Consider the following 21,372-nt stretch of genomic DNA (forward strand, 5'->3'; position numbering starts at 1 on the left):
CAAATTACCAAAAAAAAAAAAAAAAAAAACACATCCGCAGATCATATATATGGTAAAATCTAAGTCAAAATTAAAATTGAGGTTTCATTATAAATTATAAAAGTTTGTTTTTTATGAAAATATCTTTAAAATTGTTAAATTTAATCTCAAATCTCTAATAAAAGATTAATAATTAATTTACAAAAATATAGAAAGTTTGAATTAAAAAAAATGGTTGGGCATTAATTAATACAACTTAGTTATTACTTATATTTCTGAATTTTTTAGTTCTTACTTGTTGCCATAATAACACTATCATCATGTCAATTTTGCTTGCAATAACTATAAAATAAAAATATTGTAAACATTTTGGTTTTAAAAAAAAATGTTGGCTTCCTTACAGGATATTTCCACAGACTGTTTTCTGGTTTGGTTGATCTTTTATGGCATATCAAACCTTTTGGGGGTTATTTAATATCAAGAAAATACCTACTGGAAACGATTCATTATAATAGAGTCATCGAACATGTTTTATCCACTAACTGAAGAGGGGATTGGGGTATATACCTTTCCTCATGGTATTACAGTATAAGTGAACACAAAGGATCCACTAGGATTTGAACTCCTTAGCAAATTGCATAAATATTCATTATACTACTCACACCAAACTTTGTTTTCGGAAAATTCACTGGAGAGATCTCACATTTAGTAGGTGGAGTTTATAGAAAAAGTAATAACCCCAGCCTTCATAAGCAGCAAACCTTGACGAATGCATCCAAAAATGTATGATGCTGTCACAATTGGTAAATACCAAGGAGAAAAAGTCAATTTTTGTACTTGAAAGGGAGTCAGCAAATGCTCCCACTTTTAAACTATACTTTGTTAACTCTTTCCCTTGTAAGGATGTAAGTAAACAGATAATATCTGTTAATAAGTAGACAGTAAAACTGTCGTGTTTTTATCAGGTTTATACATGAGAAATGTGACGAAAATTGTGCTTTAAATAAGTTTTTGGAAGAAAAAAAAAATGTATCAGTTTCTAAAATGTCTGATACAAAATTATTATCTAATTACAAACAGTAAAATTATGTAATTTATCATATGATTACTTCCGTCTTTAATAAAAAAAAATTTAATGAAAATTCCATTTTAAACGGTTTCTTTTAAAACAGAAAATAAAAATAGAATGAAAAGACATGAATAATCATTTGCTTTGAAGCCTCAGTAAATTTTAGATAATTGCTCAAAATAAATGGATTAAAAGGAAAGAAATCTACCAATGTTAAAAAAAAAAAAAAATAGTAAAAAAAAATAAAAAAATAATAATCGGCTAAATTCAAAGATATTTGTGAATGAAAGCGTCGCGTGATGAGAGAGAGAAAATTTGATGTGCAAAGTGCCAGGTTGCGTTTCTTCTAATTATTCTTTGCTTTTATGCCATACTCTCTGAAGGTCCAGTTTGACTAAGTGCCAACACCAATATATCTCTCTTCTCCTTTGGGAAACGCAGCTCCCTGCCAGCAAGTCGCGCACTCTCTAATTCTTGTTCGGCAACCTCAAGTTCATGCGCGATGGTTCCCGCAGTCTCCTGTTCGCGAGTGATCCAGTCAAGGGCCATCTGAGAGCGCATATCATCATCTAGCGCGCGGTGTGAATAGTGAGCGAGAACTTCCTGGCGGGAACAATTGCGTTCACGCATTGCTTTCAAACTGCCATTCCAGTGAAGCAGTTGAAAAACAGTCATCAGTTCTTGGAATTCTAGCATCGTTCGACTTTTGTTTGCTTCCAACATGAACTTAAACGCTCCGATGCCAGTGTTGGGATTTTCAGCATCTTCTTTGTTGCCCTGAAATAAAGCAAAGGTAAAACAATTATATTTTTGTTATTTTTTTTTTTTTGTGTGTAGTTGTCTAGAATTCCCCGATATTAAAAAATGAAAACACAGAAAAGTCTTTGATGTACATATTCCTCATGGAATGAAAAGATTATATTCTAAAAATCATGCAAATTGAGCAAGTATTTTTTTTTTTTTTTTTTACAATTTTAAGTGATTCAGGGCTCTACATTGTGAGTAAAACAGTCGCATTTGCGAGAGATTTTTCAAAGTGGCGACTAGAAATGATGAAACGTTTATCTTTCGGTGATTGTATTTCTTTCACCGACAATCTTCCAAAGCTCACTACTGAATGAAAAATATCTTTTCAACATTTTTTTATCTATATATATATGAAAGGCCAAATGTGTGTGTATGTCTCACAAAAACTTTCAACAGAGGCCACGGATTTTCGCCAGATAGGTATCATTTTAAAGCTCGAACCTTTGGCCGACAAATATTGAAAAATTAGCTAAAAACATTAATTCCTTCACCCTCAATGGCTCGCTTTTTTACAGGGAGGGTAGGAAAAAATTCTTCCTTCATGACAAGATAACGATATATGCATGCGTCTATGACGTCGTGGATTGAATCAGTTGAAATATAAAAATTGACCCAATTTCAGCGGCTTGGTTAAAGAATAGCATCATTATCTAAAGTTTGCGAGTTCAATATGCAAATTCTATGAGTTTCTTAGCAAAGCAGAAGTTTGTTGAAAGATATTGAATGTTTGGTTTAACAAAACTATAACATAATTAAGCAATGCGTTTAACATGTAATTGTCTATATCAACTGCAAGTCGTTCCACTACTCAATTCTATACTCATACTACTCATGCGATATTCAAAGAAACCAACCTTAAATGCAGCTAGAGCATCTCCGACTGCTTTTTCAACAAATTCATCCGAAATCTTTCGTGATGGGTGTTCATTGAAAACAGAATTCATCAAAGCTATCTTTGCAGCACTTCTTCGAGCTTCTGCTTTTGTCGAACAATTCTGCAGAGAGTAAAAATTAATAAAAATTAAAAAAAAGATCTTTTATGAAAAGAATGGATAACAATAAGATAAACATTGACATTAAACCAATATGAATAATTATAAAGTGATATTGAGTGTCCATTAAATCTTAGAGCAAAGAAAAAAAAAATCTAAATCATGCAACAGAGTCCGTATAAAGAGAGTAGAAAGTGAACTTTTTAGTTTACTTTCGTCAACCTCGTAACTCTTTCTTCCCTTAATTTGTTCTTGTATTCCATGAGCAATAGTTCTGATAAAAAGGGAAGAATTGTTATTTTCTGAGTCAGAATCGATTTATCTAACACTTATTGTTAATTTTTTACCTTGAAGTAGTATTTTTAGTTCTTTAGATTAAGTGGCTTTAAGCCTTATTCAGAGTCATTTCCACCCCCCCCCCAAAAAAAAGAAAAAAATTTCCCCCTATACTTAATACCTAGGTATTCTAGTATTGTAAAATACAAAAGCTTTAAAAAATAATGCCTTCTACTGTTTTATTCCACCCAAATGGATCAGATGGGATTGCAAATTGCATTCTTATAACGACTAAACTTATTCATGACTTTAAAGTTTTATCCCTTTGCTGCAGATATTGATGGTGTGAGACCAAGAAAGCAACTCCACTCAGAAGCAGAGATGCGTCATTGAATTCCTGGCAAAAATGCATTGATAATGGTGGTGACTTTGTAGAAGAATAAATTCTGGAGAACAAAGGTCACTGGTTTTAATGGAACCATGCCCATCTTCATAGCTCTTTAACTTTTTGAGTTAAAAAAAAAAAAAAAAAAAAGGCTTTATTTTTGGAATCATCTGGATGTACTGGACTATGTTGTCAGTGATGACGAGTCAAACATCCTTACGGGTTTTGGGTTTTGTAGCATCAGTCCTCTTTATGTGTAATCCAGCTGATACTGATCAAATATAAGTTAGTGACCGAGTGGCTAACTGAAAAATTGTGTAACAAATATAAGTTAGTGGCTAACTGAAAAATTGTGTAACATCTTTACAAAATTTTAACAAAACCGACTTCGAGAATATTTTTTTTTTCTTTTTTTTTTTAAATTTCTATTATGAAAATGTTGATTGTTAGTTCATAAATTCTGATCTTGTTGCAACAAAGATTAACCGGTTCCCATCAATTTAAGGTCGTGTTTCACTGCACATGAAGCTTGGTGATTTTGAGCTCGCTCACATGAAATTGTCATCCATTTGTAATTCTACCAACAAAGGTTATAGATGTGGAGACTAACATGAGTTTGAGATCTGGGAGAGACATTTTTTCAACTGACAGTTTTTTTTTTTTTCAATAAGTGATTAGAATCTGTAGAGCAATCAGATTGCATACCATGATACTCAAATCGTGGCAATGGTTGAACCCACCATATCACCAATGACATCTGATCAGAAAGAGGATTTCACCCGACGAACAACCGCACTCATAAAAGTAAAGTTGTTAAATTTCACAGATCATCTTAAGCAAAACGAGTCAAAACCCTCTATCTCATGAAGAGACAGTTGGGTGTTTATACAGTAAAGGACACAAGTGAAAATCACATTCTCAGTAAAAAAAAAAAAAAAACTTTGATATATTTAAGTATATTTCAAAAATAAAGCATCCTTACCAAATATTAGAAAAATTATCCAGTAAATTTTTAATTAAAAATAAAAATCAGTTTTATCGTATTATGCAAATTTGCCATTTATTATTACTAGGGCTATGACAACAGCATATTCTTTTTGTTTTGACTTGAGTATATATTCTACACAGACAGTTAATCAACTGAGAACCACATCACTGTATAAAAGCATATAAGATATCACCAGGTACACACTCGAGTCAAAACAATGAAAAGAATATGCTGTTGTCATAGCCCTAATAATAACTTGGTCTGGTGACAGACTGACTTATCTGCCCCTACTTTACGGGATTTTCACTCTTAATGGTAGACTGGCAAAACATGATAAAACTGATTTTTATTTTAACTTCTACTCGATAATTTTCCCTAATTTTTGGTGTAGATGCCTATTTTTGCCTCATATATATATATATATATATATATATATATCAAAGAGCTCTCCCATTAATTTATTCAAAATTGCGATTTTCATCTATGCCCCCCCCCCCCTATTTGTATAGGGTCATTTAGACTTAAAATACAGAGATTTCACACCCCTATAAAAAGTTAATTATGATCAATGACGGGCTGATGCAGATTATTGCATCACTACTGAAACAACCTTAAAATAATATGCCTTTCATAATCTTTGTTTAACCTAAAGAATTGTTGGCAAAAAGTTTGATGAGACAAGCTCTCATTTTTTCAGCTTTACAAATAAAATGAGTTGCTAGAATTTACAAATATACAATTTTTACCCTTTTTTTTTTTTTACCTGAAAACTTCCAAAACAGCTTCCTCCAGGGAGTGTAACATAACACACATAAGGTAAAGCGTTAGCAGGTTGTGATTCATAAACTACCAGAGCTCCATTTTTTAAATCTGCTCCCTTTTCAAGTTTCATCTGCCAAAATTCTTGTAAGGCTTCAACAACATTGACTGCAAAGAAAAAAAAAAAATGCTTTGTTACAATATTTCATCTGGATTTCATTTAAACAAAATTGAAGAAAAAAATGTTTTTTTTACCCAATTAACATTGGAGTAGAAATTAAAAGATTGCAAAAGTATTATTAATAGGGAAGGGATCACAGGTGAATGCTTAACATTACAAGTTTAAGGTGAGGCGATCATGGCAATATGTGAAGAATGGATCCTTGCATTATTCTACATACCCAACTGTTAACTTTTCACCAAAATTGGGAGTTGAAATCGATTTTTGGTTTATTAGAGTCATTATCAACTATCACTTAAAGATCACACGTTTTGATATGAAATACATAATTAACATTTAAATTTTAGTTTCCAAATCATATTCATTTTATATACTGACATGTGTTGGACAGCTTTAAGAAATTGACTTCCAAAATAACTAATCTCTGACCAAATCCTTGTTTATCCATTTCTCTCAAAGATATCCTTATCACTTTCTGCCATATTTTTCTTGGACTTCCCTAGTGAACTTAACTTGCTCCCTCAAATGTTATGCATCTAATGACTCAAAAACTCTCATCCATTCTTTCAAAATGGTCACACCAAAGACTTTTTTGTACACATCTCCCTATACTGTCCAAATTTAATCTTTGGAGATATCAGAACTAAATTTGTCTTAATTTCAAGAGCCTAGAGCATAAATTAATGCAAGTATTTAGCAAAAGTCGAAGGAGGGAAGGCTTTCAACTTATCAAATAGGAACCTTGAACAAGAAATACAGCCCATGTCAAACAAAGCCAACTGCAAAATGTTCAGCAATCATCTGTCTTTTCTTCATGACCATTTTAGAAGAGATATCTTACCTCTCCTCAGTTTTATTCCCAATGCTCAAATAGTTTTTTTCCAAATGAATGAACTATTTTGAAATTCACAATCAAATTCACTTTAGAAATGCACTTAAAAAATAAAAATAAACAGAATTTGATCTTGACTAGATTTTAGCTGCTGAGTGTCAATTAATGGTTTGGTGGCTTCACATCAACCATTTTACAGCTGTTTCATAAAGCACAAAATTCATTCTAAATCTTTTTTTTTTTTTTTTTTTTTTTCAGTGGCATTATTCACCCTAGGCAGGTTGAACTGGTTTCCTCCAAAGGAAGAAGTTTCTAGGAAATATCAAGTTCACAAGCGATCATAATCAAATTTATATCCTGATTAGTGGAGATGACAACATTAGATTTTTGCAGGGAGATGTCAATGCCCTCTTACATACAGCACCTAGTATTCCCAAATTGGTATTGACTAGATTCAACGATGCTTAACTTTGGTGATCTAACGAGAACCAGTTTGTCAATATGATTATGCAATATAAATAATCAAGTGAACACAAGTTGCTATTTTATTCATAGCTAGAAAAAGGGGTGTTCATACCTTTTCAAATAATATTACATTAGTAAATGAACACAAATCCAATTCAATTTAAATTTGATCAAGCAGATTCCATAGTCTGTGTTAGTATCCATTATACACACGGTTGCAAGTGAATTTGGCTATGCGAGTCCAAATATGAAAATACTCTTCTGCTTTCTTTCAATAATCTACAATAACAGCATAAAAATGAATCCCTAGTACAAGCATTTATTTAAACTAAAACTAAGGTTTTTAGTTTAATTACAAATCTGTAATTGATCTCCATGTCTGCTGAACAATTGCTCAGTTTAATAATACTAAACAGTGACAATGAGGATACAAGTTTGGTTTGATTGTTTTGTAGCATAGCAACACTTTTCGGATTATATAATGTCAAATCCAGTTATTTTGGTAAAAGTTTATATGCTTCAAGTTCTTTATACTTTCAAATATTTATTTATAGTGTTTGGTTTAGTTGTTTTGTATAGGAAAATTGTATTTGTCTCACTTTGCAGAACATGATTAGGAGAAAAATGTGGAAAAAAAAAAAACAAAAAAAAAAAACAATGTTTTGTGCATTTTAGGTCAGAAGCCAGCATCTTCGGACAGCCTAATCTGATAGTACCAGATATAAAATCTAACATTTTTTCAAATTTATTAAATAAATGACACCAACACAGGCATCCATAAATGCATTAAAAAGAAAAAAAAAAAAAAAAAAACTAGTGTCAAGATAACAGCAGCCCAAATGAAAAAAATAAATAAATAAAATAACAGTGCAAAAAATGAAAAACAAGGATATGAAATTGAGAATCCATGTTTTTTTGTTTTGTTTTTTTACAAAGGAATCACCACTTATCAAAGCCCAGAGGCAACTCAAGGATAAGGGTTAAAGAATTACATTGGTCAAAAGGACAATATAGTAATCATTAGAAGTGTAAATTTAGTAAAATTAGATTACTTAAGAGGAACGGCTCATCAAGAACTTGTTTACGTTGGACTTGAAGACAGCCATATTGTAGTCAGCTGGAAAGCAGGTAAACGGAGAGTTCCACAGGTGTGCAGTTCTAAGAAAGAAGCTTTGTTCATGGAATCTATGTTTAGGTTTAGGCACAGATAAAGAGTGGGGGAAATTATTGATAGTGTTTTCAACTAGACGAGTTTTAACTGGTTTGGTTTTATATACTACACCTACTGGGATAATGTTCAGGTGAGCTGAAACTAAACAATTATAGATTAGGAGATTCTACAACTGAAGAAGTTATGTACACTAAGGAGCTTATATAGTGAAGCAAAGATTGTACAATCTCTAACTGACATTGACAAGAAATCCAAGACAACTATAAGCAATAGTGGCATAAGCTAAGAAGGAGTTGTACTATTTCAAAATTTTCCATCTCCTTAAGTAGTAGCTCTACTATTTCGATTCAGAAAAGGTTTTATGGGAAGAGGGGGTCTTCTAAATGAATTCATACCTTTTCCAAGGGTATTAATGAGAATGATGCAATATCCTAAACCAAATTCAAATACAGTATGACGATATCACAATTAACCCCTGCAACTTTCCACGCTTGTAAACAAAAAAATAAGTGAAAAACTTATTTCAGTTTTTTAATTGCATTTAAGTATAAGTGAATAGAGAACAGATCGGATGAGTTTTGTACATCGATTGCAGATTCAAGGTAAAAATTACAATTTGCTATCACTCCCCCTCCCCCACACTTTTTTCAATTTTCTTATTTTGTTCAAGCTAGCGATGGTGCATCCTTTACATTGCCAAACATTCACCTGCTAACTCTTGCATTCCAACAGAGAAATTTTTTTAAAACTCTAATCGTCCCTTTAACCCTCCGCCAAATTGTACTTTCAAGTAGTCTTTCAAAGAAACACCTGTATAGGAAATATTTCTTAATCTTATTGCTAGTCAACCCAACTGGTCTTTAAAGTACAGATTTAAGCATGATCCAACATTCTGATGATTTTTTCCTTTATCCCTTTCCCTCGAGTACAGATGAATATAAATTCATGATTAAAAAATTTATTACATTTAAAAAAATTCTGGCAGTAAAGAGTTAAGTGCAATTATTTGCATCTCTCTTGCACTTGGTTCACTGGGTACATTTGCCAGGTAGTTTTGTGAGTCGGTTGCTCCTATAATTACTGGAATGCGTTCTTCCTAAGATTCCAGATAATTCTATGTGATTAAACTGGATGATTTTCATTTTGAAAGAATAAAAATAAAACAGAAAATTAAGACCACTAAAACGCAAATGATTTTGAAAAGTCCAGAATTTGAATTATGTGGATTATTCGGACAATTATTCTCATCTTGGTCGCTATATTCCCATTTTTTCAATCTTTATATGTGCCTAAACCTTAACGCAGATTCCATGAACAAAGTTTCTTTCTTAGAACTGCACACTTGTAGAACTATTCTGGTTGCCTGCTTTTTAGCTAACTACAATATGGTCGTCTTCAAGTCCAACGTAAACAAGTTCTTGATGAGCCGTCCCCTTAATTTACTAAATTTCCACTACTAATGATTACTACAATATTGTCCCACTCATTAACCCATATCCTCGAGTGACCTCCAGGCCTCGATAAGTGGTGACCCCTAAGTAAAAAATAACCAAAGAAAGGTGCATCGTTCTAAACTCAGAAATTTTGATGTAATTTCAAAGCGAATGTGAAAGTAATGAAAATGAGAAAAGTAGTCTGAACAAACTGAGCATACGGAGTCCCCCTCTACGAGTGAAAAATTTACTTTCACGACTAACGTCTGTGCAAAATTTCCAAAAAACTCCAAGGCATGGTTATTGAGAAAAGTGCGAACAAACAAACGAGAGTGAATTACTGGTACCAATCCCTCCTTTGTCAGGCGGAGGGGGGGGGGAGAGAGAGAGAGAGAGGGAGAGAGAGAGAGAGAAATAATCCATATTATCAATCCTTATCTTAAAAAAAAAAAAAAAAAAAAAAAAAAACTTCCAAAACAGTTTAAGATTAGTTTATAATTTTTTAAAAAGTTATTTAATGCCAAAATGTACACTATTATAAACAACTTGTATAAATTGAACAGAAATTGTTACTTTATTCAGTGTATGGTGGAGAGGATGGGCAATTCATACCTTTTCTAAAAGTATTAATACACAATTGAACCTAGATCTGATAAGATTTGATCTCAATATGACCGACAATAGTCTGCGACCACATCCATTATGATAATCACGCACCTTTAATTTAGTGTTGATAGCTTAAAATTCCAATCTTAAGACACAGACTAAAAGAACAGGCTTTTTTCATGAATCTGATTACAAAAGTGAAGTTTTAGATATGTCCCTAATCAAATCATAAATTTAATTTTTTTCCAATATTCTGAAAATGCAATCTATATAATAATTGAGGCTAGGACGACAGAATATTCTTATTGTTTTGACTAGAGTATACAGGGTGTTCCACAAGTTGTGAACACGTTTGGACATTAAGTATCTCAAAAACTATTAAGGATATAAAAAGTATGCCGATGTATATATAATCATTAATATTAAAGTCAAACTTGATAAACTTAATTTTCAAATCATGTCACTTTCATTTATTATGTATAGTTCAGTAGATATAAAGTCTTGAAATTTGTCCATGACTTCTGAAACCCTGTATATCTGGCACAGTTAATCAACCGAGAGCTACATCACTATATAAAAACATAAGATATCAATGGATATATAGTTGAGAGTCAAAACAATGAAAAGAATATTCGGTTGTCCTAGCGCTAATAATAATACACTAAGGTAATTTCACCTTCATACGTACATTATTTATTATTAAAAGATTGTCAAAGATGCAGTGCAATAAAATAAAGAGGAATATTTAAAATTTCATCAGATTCCACTGTTGTGTTGAACATGAAATTCGAACCAAAGTTGTTTTTGGTCTGAGAAGTATGTTACTAGTGTTGCATCTGTTCTATTCAAAAATGGTATATTAATATTGTAGGATTCTGCATTCTTATCAAACATTCATAGAATGGAAATATATCAAAAACTCTTACAAGGGTTTTGAAAAGATCCTCATAATCGGATACATTCCGAATACTTAGATAAGTATGTTTGTTTAAAAAAGAAAAAAAAAAAAGTGGTACAATATTATGGGGGTCTGCATTCACACTTAACGTTCATAGTATGCACATTTTTATTTTTTAAACGTGGCAGCAATATAAAACAGATGAAGGATAGTTTTAATTAATCTGAAAGAATTTTTCACTTAATGGTATGACAGAGGTCATCTAGAAATGGTGGGTTTTGTATTTATAAGCATATCTATAATACTTGATTTAATTTAGTATTGCCACAAATAACAGATATTAGCCACCTTCATCCATAATTAATAAAAAATAAAATGGCTGCTGGTTTACTTTGTGACTCATTGACACCAATTCTATAGCTCTAAAATTGTCATACAAGTTTTAAGATCATTTCTAGCTGGACATCAAGTTTCAAGTTCCAAAACTGAAGACAATTTTCTCATGCGCCTCTGTCATATTAAAGAGTTAACATTTAAAATTATTAAGAGTTAACTAGGCCAAAATAAAATTATTAACATTTAAATAGGTCAAAATAAAAGTCTGGGAGTCTATTATTTAAAAATAACAATGAAACTTACCTCTGCCATAACCATGGGTATGTTTTGCGAAACTATTGACGACAGCATCAACAGCTTCTTTAAGGACGTGTTTTCCTTTCGGATCTGTCATGTGTTGGTAGCTAGCCTGAGCAGCTTGTCTATAGATGAGGTGTGGCATTGGTGCATATGTCGCACTGGCACCACCCCCCATCTTAATACCAGATCTCTGACTAGCATTGGACCGGTTCACATGAGCGTTTGTCCTGGGGACAGGCCGATGTTGCGATGTCATGGCCATTGTTAAAGTGCGCAGTTAAAAGAGAAGAGACTTGAGAGGCAGGAAGGCAATTTCAAGACGTTTGCTTGCACGGACTGAAATGAAAAACAAAATATATAATAGAATCAGCAAAAGAAAAAAAAAAAAAAAAAGATATAAAAACATTTGCAAAATAAAACGATAAGTTTCCAATAATATTTATAATGAACTTATACTATAGCAGACTTATAATTAAACACATTGCAAAAAAAATAATGATAATAAACACCTAATTTTGTGCTCAATTTTAATTTATTTCTCATAGAAAAATTGGTTTCAATTTACGAATCTATGAAATGAAGAATAGATGTGCAAACACCAAGAAAATTTAATTTAAAAAATAAAAGATGCATATTTTGTACAAAACTTTGCTGCAAATTCATACAAAATGAAATATATGAGAATATATTTTCATCCACTAAAAAGAACTCAAAAAAATTTCAAAGGTTATTAAAAGAATTGGTGCTAGTCCAAAATTATCCCCATATTAACAATCAAAAATAAAGAAAAATCTCTATGATGTACATAGCTGTGACCAAAAGAAAATATCGTAACTAAGTAAATTGATCAAGTAGTTTTATTTTTAAAAAAGAAAATTTTGTGGCCAAACGAACTGTGACAATTTTGCGATGTCATCTTGAAAATAAGGGAAATAACACCAACTAATTCAAACTTGCAAAGTTTTAAAAAAAAAAAGCATTTAAAAAAAAAAAAAAAAAAACATTTTTAGCATTTTTCTAATGTCCCATTTACAAAAATAAAGTTACTTGATCGATTTACGTGACATTTGGAATATGATATTTTCTTTCCATCACTGGGTACATACATCATGCAGATTTTTTTTTTTTTGTATCAGGGTAATTTTAGACATGCACCAAAGAATTTGTTAAATATTTGCTGCCAAGCCGCAAGGAGCCTATTCTCACACTATTAAAGAAGCACAACTTCTCTGTAGTTCAATATACAAATACTTGTCACTGCAGAAACATAACGTTTAGCAGTTTGTGAACCCATGTCTTGCACACCCGTATCAAATAACCACTTGTAACAATGCATGCGAGCAAAATACACACAAGTTGATCTGCGCATAATCACACAACCAGCAGAAGTTTGACACTTGCCGAGTTTATTTCAACCAAAATATTCTAAAATCTACTATAATTGTATTAATTTTTAAATCTATACTTTGTGATATTTGTGAATAAATGTTTAACTAGCAGGCCGTCCAGCATTGCCTGGTCGTAAAATATGCTTAAATATGATATTTTGATTAATGCAAATTTCGTATTTATTATTATATTATATTGGACCCAATGTATAGTAATGATTTTAAAAAAGTTAAAAAATACTCATTTGCCACCACAGAGAATTGAAACCAAAACATTTAACTTACAATTTACTTTTCTTTGACGTTAATGTCTGACCTATGAAGACATGTTTGCTGCAAGGCTAAAAATTAAAACCTGAATCAATAGCTATTACGTTACGCATGCATATTCGTAATACCGTTGCTTGACCTTCACCTGGCAATTTCATTTTTTTTTTTTAATTTTCACTTCTATACAGATTTTTCCCAGCTAAAACCCAAATATACATATAGAAAGAGGTTTGTGTTTACTGTAATCTTTTTACACAAATATTTTGCATGTAGAATATATGGGGGAAGGGGGGATTGTTTTTTTGTTTTTTGTTTTTAGGTGATTATGTGTGGACACCCAGTAAAACGTGGCTAGAAAGAAAAATAAAATATTTGAGAATTTCGAGTGCCAAATCAGTTTATCATATAAATTTAACAATTTTTCAGATTATTCTAGCATTTTTAGAGCAGTTTTTTTTTTTTTTTTTTTTTTTTTTTGAAGGGTGCTACTATTTTAGGTGATTACGTGTGGCTTATGACCTTGCTGACTTAGGGTTAGTGGTAAAAAAAAAAAATAGTTAACTGCTCTAAAAGGCTAAAATATACAGGAAATGGGTCATTTTATGTTATATATGAAAGTGGTTTTCACTCTAAATTCTTCAATTATTTTCTTGTTGATTTTCTTTACACCAAGTTTTTTTGGGTTTTTTTTCAGATGTAATTGCCAATAAAAAAAACAGATCTTTCTTTTCTTAGAGGCGGGGGGGGGATAGATATTCAACAGAGGGTGTTTATAGTTAATCTACAAATCTAAACTAATTTGTATAAATAGTGTTATCAATTTACATTAGTGCTTTTATATATTAAGGAAATTAAGCTTCTCTGTCAAGTTTTAACTGATGTATTCATATCAATAATAGACATAAGATGTTTTTCCGTATGGCCTTTTCCCTGTTGACCGACAAATGTTGCTATGCCTGTAGAAGCCGACCCTCCCAAGTTTTACCTTTTCTCTTCAAAAAGGAGTTAATTTATTGATAATTGCCTAAGGTATCTCTACTGTTGAATGCCAATGGGGCTGCACATACACTTTGCAGAACAGAGTGTTCCTCTTTTGGGGTGCAAGCTTTTTAATTACACTTTCCAACCCTTGTGTCACATTTTCTCGCTGTGAGAGATAAATATCCAGATCTTATTCCATTTGGCAATTCGTACCTAATATGCACCAAAATTATTTTGTTAAGCGACAACCACGAAATTCTATCTACAATAACGTGGAATGCAAACGGTTCAAGAAAATTAAACCAACTCTTCAATTAAAATCTAATAGACATGAACATTTTTTTTTAAATTATATATATATATATATATATATATATATATATATGAGAGAGAGAGGGGGGGTTGGAAAGACTTAAATGCCCAATTTGAAAAACTAATGCCCGTAATAAAACCAATTCAATGTGACAATCAAAAAACGTCTCTGGTAATTAGTCCATGATAAAAACTTGTAACACTATTCGCTAATTACTAATAGCAAGTTTCTTCTGTGATCATATAAGCTTATTAACGAGAAAACTGTCCTGCTGCAATATTTAATCAACTTTTTTCTTTTCAGTAAAAAGAATTTGTAGACATATATGCAAACTGAACACAAATTTCTAAGATTTATCATTAGCCTACAATTAACCAGTTCTCCTTCCAGCTAACCAGTGCACATCAAGAAACTAGTAGCATTTTGATTTTTTTTTTTTATTATTATTTTTTTTTTTTTTTTTTACTTCATATGGTGGTTTCTTTGTAAATTTATTTTTCGAAAAAAAAAAAAAAAAAAAAAAAAAACAGTGAGGAGAAATCAATATTAAGAATAATTACTAAAAGACCTCTACCCAGTCATAGCTGACAAAAAATAATCCTCATGGATTAAATAGAAAGGTTCCGTTCAAAATTTTATACAGATTCCAGCGTTTAATAAGATGCACCTGAAGAAGGCTGGGGGTTACGTAGTTGAAACATGTCAATAACATCCAATACAGTAGTTTCAATAAAAATTATCAATCCCCATCTCAAAACATTCCTTTTTGTTTCGAATTACTTTATGGTACGTAATACGTATGTGCAAAACGAATTTGACGTCTCCCTTCACTTAATTCAAGAAATCAACCCATTTTAATAAAATTTTCAGTATTTATTAATTAACGATCATAGAATATAATTAACCCATTATTTCTTTTTAAACTTTTGTGAAGACATTTTTTGTAAACAAAGAAACACCTTTTACTAAAGTCATAGTTTTAAATACTAAAGAAAAAAAAATGGATCAAATTATTTTTGCTTCTTTTATGAAAATAAAGCATCGTAAACGTTTATAAATTTTTTATTTTTTTTTTTTAATATTTTAGGACCATCATGAAACAAAAATACCTAAAGTTTATTCAATATTTTCATAAAAAAATATAATTGCAAGACATATTTCAGGTGATTTTAATAACAATTCTCACGAAAATTGCAAATGTAATATTTTCCTTGTATGCCAGAGCATGTAAACATTAGCATGAAGAATGTTTTTTTTTTTTTGAAAAAAAAAAAAAAAAAAAAAAAAAAAATTGAGGATCAGACCGAGAACAAAAAAAAAAAAAGTTTTAATGGAATAATCTCTAACAATTAATTTGGAGAAGTACGGATAGGCAACACTGCAAAAAAAAAAAAAAGATTTACATCCCACATGCCATATTCTATTTAATTATTAATTGTACTAGTTTATTTTTTCAACAAATAAATTGTCAGTGTACTCAGTCAAAATACACTTCATTTAAAAGATTAAATTAATCGTTATATGTTCAAGAATAAATTGAGTCATGTAAAATAAATAAAATTGACACTTGTAGACATTTTACAAAAGTTTTATTTCAAATTCTAATTGATATAAACAGAATTCATTAATATTTTCAAAATATTATGGAATTTGGGAATTTTTATCCAATAATACTGTTGGCCATTGTTAAAAATGTGCTTGAATTTAAAACTAATACAAAGTTAAATATCAATCATAAAAAAAAAAATAAAAAAAAATAAAAAAATAAAAAAAATAAATCATAATTGTATACATTGAAAAATATTCTAATAAGCACTTTCTTTTTATAAAAAAATAGGAGTACTTAAATTTATGAATATTTTTTTATAATCTTCAAAAATACAGAAATTAAAGTATAATAATATTTCAATTTTTCTATAAATTGAAAAATAATAAATCTGACTTGATATTTTGGGCTTCCATAAAAATTCTGCACATCACCTTTTTATTTGCTTTTATAGAGCGAAGACCGGTTTGTTACTAAACTCTTTTTTTTGGGGGGGGGGGGGATAATTAAGCAAGTTTTCTTTTTCTTAATTTTAGTATCTCAAGACTAACTAATTATCTTTGCAACAGTTCCAGAAAACTAATAGTTATCCTTGAAGGAATTTTTACAATTTATTTAATTTTCAAATGTAGCTGAATTATGAAGCTGCAATAAAAACATTTTTCATTATAACCATTTTTTCCTTTTAGAGATTAACTTTACGCTTTAATTTTTCAAGCACAATCAAAAACTAATCAGAAACTTATAAAAATTTATGATACACTCCATGGTTATAAAAGCCAGTTTATCAATTTTCACCAGTAAATTGTACGTACCTAGTAAAATAAACAGATTTTGCATTACTTATTGACAGACAAAAATGTAAAATGGGGTTGTGGACCGATTTTAATATTTATTAGCAATAGTACAGTCATTTTAAAATTGTCCATTTTGCCATTTTACAGTTAGCAATAGTCATTTTTATGTATTAAAATAAATAAAATATGATATATTAAAATACTTTGAAAAATTAGAAACTGTTATTCAAAATTCTACGTTTAAAACTAAATATTTTGGAAGAATGAAATTTTAATCTTAAAATTATTTTTTAAATTTTTTTTCTTTGTGATTCAACAGATTATAACAAAACAAAAACATCAATTTCCATTTTTCTTTACAAATTCAAGTTTAGTAACAAAACACTAAGTCGATTAACCATAAAATAAATAATATTATGTACGTTAGGGTTTGTGTTCCTTGATGGAAGTGCTGGTTGAGTTTGAATAAAATAAATATGTATTAGATACGTTTTCAGCCAAAACAACGCATTATTACAAAATAAGATATTTATTTTGTTTGAACTTTCAATATAAATTTCAAACAGAATAAATATCTGTTTATTTTGTAATAATACGTTGTTTTGGCTTCAAACGTATCTAATAAATATTTATTTTATTCAAACATTATGTAAGTTTTAAACTCCTCAGCATTATGATATTGAAATTTCAATCAATAACAATGTTTTGCTCAGATTTCATAAAATGAAATACGTGAAATCATGTATAAAAATATAAATTTCCACTAATATTTTATGAAAACTGCATTTTAAATATTAATTTAAAAGTGAATTACCGAAAATTGTGAAAATCTGACTATAGTTGATTTTTTTTTTTTTTTTTTTTTTTTACATAGGAGTCACCATTTATTAAGGCCAAGAGGCCACTTGAGGATAAGGGTTAAAGAGTGTACAGTAGAAATTGGACAATATAATAACCGTTAGTAATGGAGATTCGGTAAATTTGTTAACTTATATGGAACGGCTCATCAAAAACTTGTTTACATTAGACTTGAAGACAACCATATTGTAGTCAGCTGGAAAGCAGAAAAACGGAAGACAATTCCATAGGCGTGCAGTTCTAAGAAAGAAGCTTTGCTCATGGAATCTACACTTAGGTTTAGGCACAGATAAAGAGTGGGGGAAACTAGTGATAGTGTTTTCTGCTAGACGGGTGTTTCTTGTGAAAGTTTGGCGGGGGGGGGGGACCATAGAATGGAGCTTAGCCAAGCACCTGCCATGAAAATAACGATAAAGCAGACAAACTCGCAACATCTCTTCTGTGAGAAAGAGGTTGCAGGGAAGAGAAAAGGACATCCCCCACAAGGCTACGAAGTCTGTTTTGAACTCTATCAAGGCAGGATAAGTCTTTTCTAGCAGCTCCTGCCCAGATGTGGCAACAGTACCGTGGCCTTCGTTGTCTTTTAAGACGGTCTTGACAGTACTCCATCCTTGGACGTACCTGGCTCTTATTTTGCTAGATTTATTAAATCAATGCACCTTTAAAATTGTCACTGCAAAGAAACATTGTTTAAAAGGTGTCAATAATGTAAACGCAATTTTAGTTTCACATTTTCATTATTTTCGTCTGCTGATTTTTTTTTTTTTTTTTTTACTACTAGCGGTTTATTTTAAGCTACTTTTGAATGATACAAAAGTTATATTAAAGTTACATCCTGTTATATAGAGAGGTAATTCTGTGGTGCACTTTGGAGGTACTTAATAGTACAGTCAGATTTGTTGCAGTATTTTTGATACATAATAAGGTTGTGGTCCCTCACTGTTGGGAGATTCTATTTATAAACGATGCCGCTAGGAACTAACGAATCAAATTAATTCACGTTCTGCTGCCAACCAATCAGAAACCAGAATTGCTCCATAAAAATTAAACCTTTTTCTTTGGCAACCTTGCAGATGTTTTCTTCGTGTCAACACGGGAAGAATCGTTTGCTCTGGGGCTACAAAATTATAAAGTCATTCCATTTAAACTTTTGTAGATTAGTACAGTCTGGGAAGCAGTAAACAAGGAAGGAATTCCAAATTCTAGCAGACTAGGCTTTCTGGCATCTAAGGACCTCAGTAGTTAAAGGGTTAAGATTTTGCTGCTTTTGTGATATAGGCGATAAAATATTAAATCATTTATGTTCAACATATTTGACTAGCAAGGATTACCCGATCAATGCAGGCTGATATCTGCTAGTATATATAAGTTATAACTCATATATCCAGTTTATATTCAGTTTCAATATTACTTATACCTAGTGTAATGTTGAGACCTGTGTACTGAATTGTAACAATTGTATAAATTCTTATTTATTCTGATACCTGGATAAGGGAAAGTGACGTTGAATAGAATTTATAATATTGAGCACTTTATAAAATACCATTGAAACAAATTTCTAACTTATAGGTGTTGTCAAATTCCAGCCCCTATCGCAGAGCTGTATCCCTGGGCTTTTTTTTTTTTTTAAAGGAATTTTATTTTCATGGAATCTGTTCTGGTGAATTCACTGCACATGTATCCACCAAAATCTAAATACTCCCGACCCATCCAACTACCAGCAAAATCTCACCCCATTCATTAGAGATTCTGGATGCCAGAAAATTTTCTACCCTGAAAGCTTCTTTCCTGATTGTAATGTAATGTGAATAAACTTCTTACAACTCTTCACCAAGATAACCCCCCTCCCCCCCAAAAAACATCAAAACATCTGACTCTTATCACAGTAGACCGTTACACTTTAGTGACAATATACCTTGTTTGGAGTGAATACAATAAATATTTAAAATATATGTAAATAAATAATAGTATTAGATAAGTTTTTAAAACAGTTTGTATATCCCCATTGTGAACGGTTACGTGGATAGATATTTAGTATAAACTTGAAAACAAAATACCAAAATAGTTTTTCATATTGCAAAACTATTTCATAAGTGTTAAAATGTAAGAAACATTTTATTATGAGTTGAAGGATTTGTTTGGAGTGTTTTTCTCCTTTAAAAAAAAAAAAAAAAAAAAAGTAAAAATTGCTGACGCCACCTCTTACCCAACTTTGCAAAGTGTGAAAATTAACCTATTTTCCAGAGTTGAGTTGGAATTGGAGTCAGCATTTTTTGCAAAAGCTTAAGACTAGAATCCTGTAATTCATGTTTTTAAATTTTTTTATATATATATATATATATATATATATATATATATATATATATATATATATATATATATATATATATATATATATATATTGTGAAACTATTTACAAAGGTTGCTTATGCAGTTCATATTAAACTAGCATTTCGGCCCGGCGTTGCCCGGGTGTTTGGAGGTGTATGCTGAGCAAAAAAAAAAAAAAAAAAAAAAAAAAAACGGTAATTTTTTTTTAACTTTGACCCCTATTATGACCCCTTAACATTTGTTTTGGGCTCAAATCAAGTTATTAAGTTAGATCCATGTCCAAGGAACCAATATCTAAAATGTCAAGTGTTTAGACCCAAAATTGTTGGAGGAGTTTGGTAGAGTTCTCAAAAGGTTAAATCGTTGAACTTTGACCTCTTAACAGCGAAATTTCTGGCCGAAACCCGATCACATCGATTTTCCCAAATCTTAATACCCTGTATATCAAATTTCGAGTCTGTAGACTAAAAATTGACAGAGTTATTACGTAGGGAAATGTACACAAACGCAGACAGACACGTTCACTTTTATAGATATATAAATATGTATATATAATTTCAAATTGATGACCTTTCAAGTGATATTTTAAACAGATGCCAAACCAACAGATAAAACTATTTTTAATGGAAGTCACTCCAGATAAGTTATGAAGTCACTTAATGAAAGGAGCTAAAAAGAACGAAAGAAGATGTATACTGACATTAGTTTTCAAAAGACAAAAGCTATAAGTAGAAGGAAAATAAGGCGAGGAAGAACTTAAGTCTACAGTTCTTAGAAAAAAGTTATCTAGAACAAAAGAGAATATGAAAACTCTGAAGGATACCTGTCATAATGGTACTTAAGAAACTGAAACAAGTTACATTACGTCTGTGAGAGGGAAGGTGCAGAGAACAGGGGTTGGAGGGGAGACTAAATTACAGATATCAAATCTGAATCTTATCAAGAACCCTCAAATGGGGCAGATCCAACATTACAGAAGTTTACACGGTTTATATTAAACATCTCTAATAATTCAAAATGGCCAACTCTCACACCTACTTTCGTTATTTTTTTTTTTTTTTATCTTTATCCTTCTGGGGGTGGGACATCCAACCAGATGTCTGACATTTACCCCTATTTTAAGGAGTCCAACCAAGAGATCTTTTGGGGATTTTAACCGTCTCTTTCAATGCAATCGTTTGTATCTCACCTGCACTTGGTTCATCGAGTATACTTGCCAAGTACTTTTTAAAGTTCTTTTTCATAAGCCCAGTTGCTCCTATGATGATTGGTATAATTGAAACTTCTTTTAGTTTCTAATTTCGTTTCATGTCATACATAAGTCCTTGATATATTTGTTATTTTTCCCCTCTCAGCTCTTAAGTCCTGTATCACTGGATACACTGACCTCTATTATAGTCGCTTTTTTATT

General features: G+C 30.9%; 1 protein-coding gene across 2 annotated transcripts in view; it reads right to left on the reverse strand.

The window, feature by feature from the left end:
- Positions 1-399: 399 nt before the first annotated feature.
- Positions 400-21,372, reverse strand: part of LOC145293288 (protein limb expression 1 homolog) — a 54,711-nt gene continuing 33,738 nt past the window's right edge. For both annotated transcript variants that reach the window (XM_080139891.1, XM_080139892.1), the window contains exons 2-5: positions 11,481-11,813; positions 5,260-5,423; positions 2,710-2,850; positions 400-1,825 (exon numbers count right to left, since the gene is read on the reverse strand). In XM_080139891.1, the coding sequence (XP_079996017.1) occupies positions 1,412-1,825; positions 2,710-2,850; positions 5,260-5,423; positions 11,481-11,739 (978 nt within the window). In that variant the 5' untranslated portion in view covers positions 11,740-11,813 and the 3' untranslated portion in view covers positions 400-1,411. The remainder of the gene's footprint in view (positions 1,826-2,709; positions 2,851-5,259; positions 5,424-11,480; positions 11,814-21,372) is intronic.

The sequence above is a fragment of the Euprymna scolopes genome, chromosome 14 (assembly GCF_053919585.1).
Source record: "Euprymna scolopes isolate OS-2025 chromosome 14, ASM5391958v1, whole genome shotgun sequence".
NCBI classification, from domain to species: Eukaryota; Metazoa; Mollusca; class Cephalopoda; order Sepiida; family Sepiolidae; genus Euprymna; species Euprymna scolopes.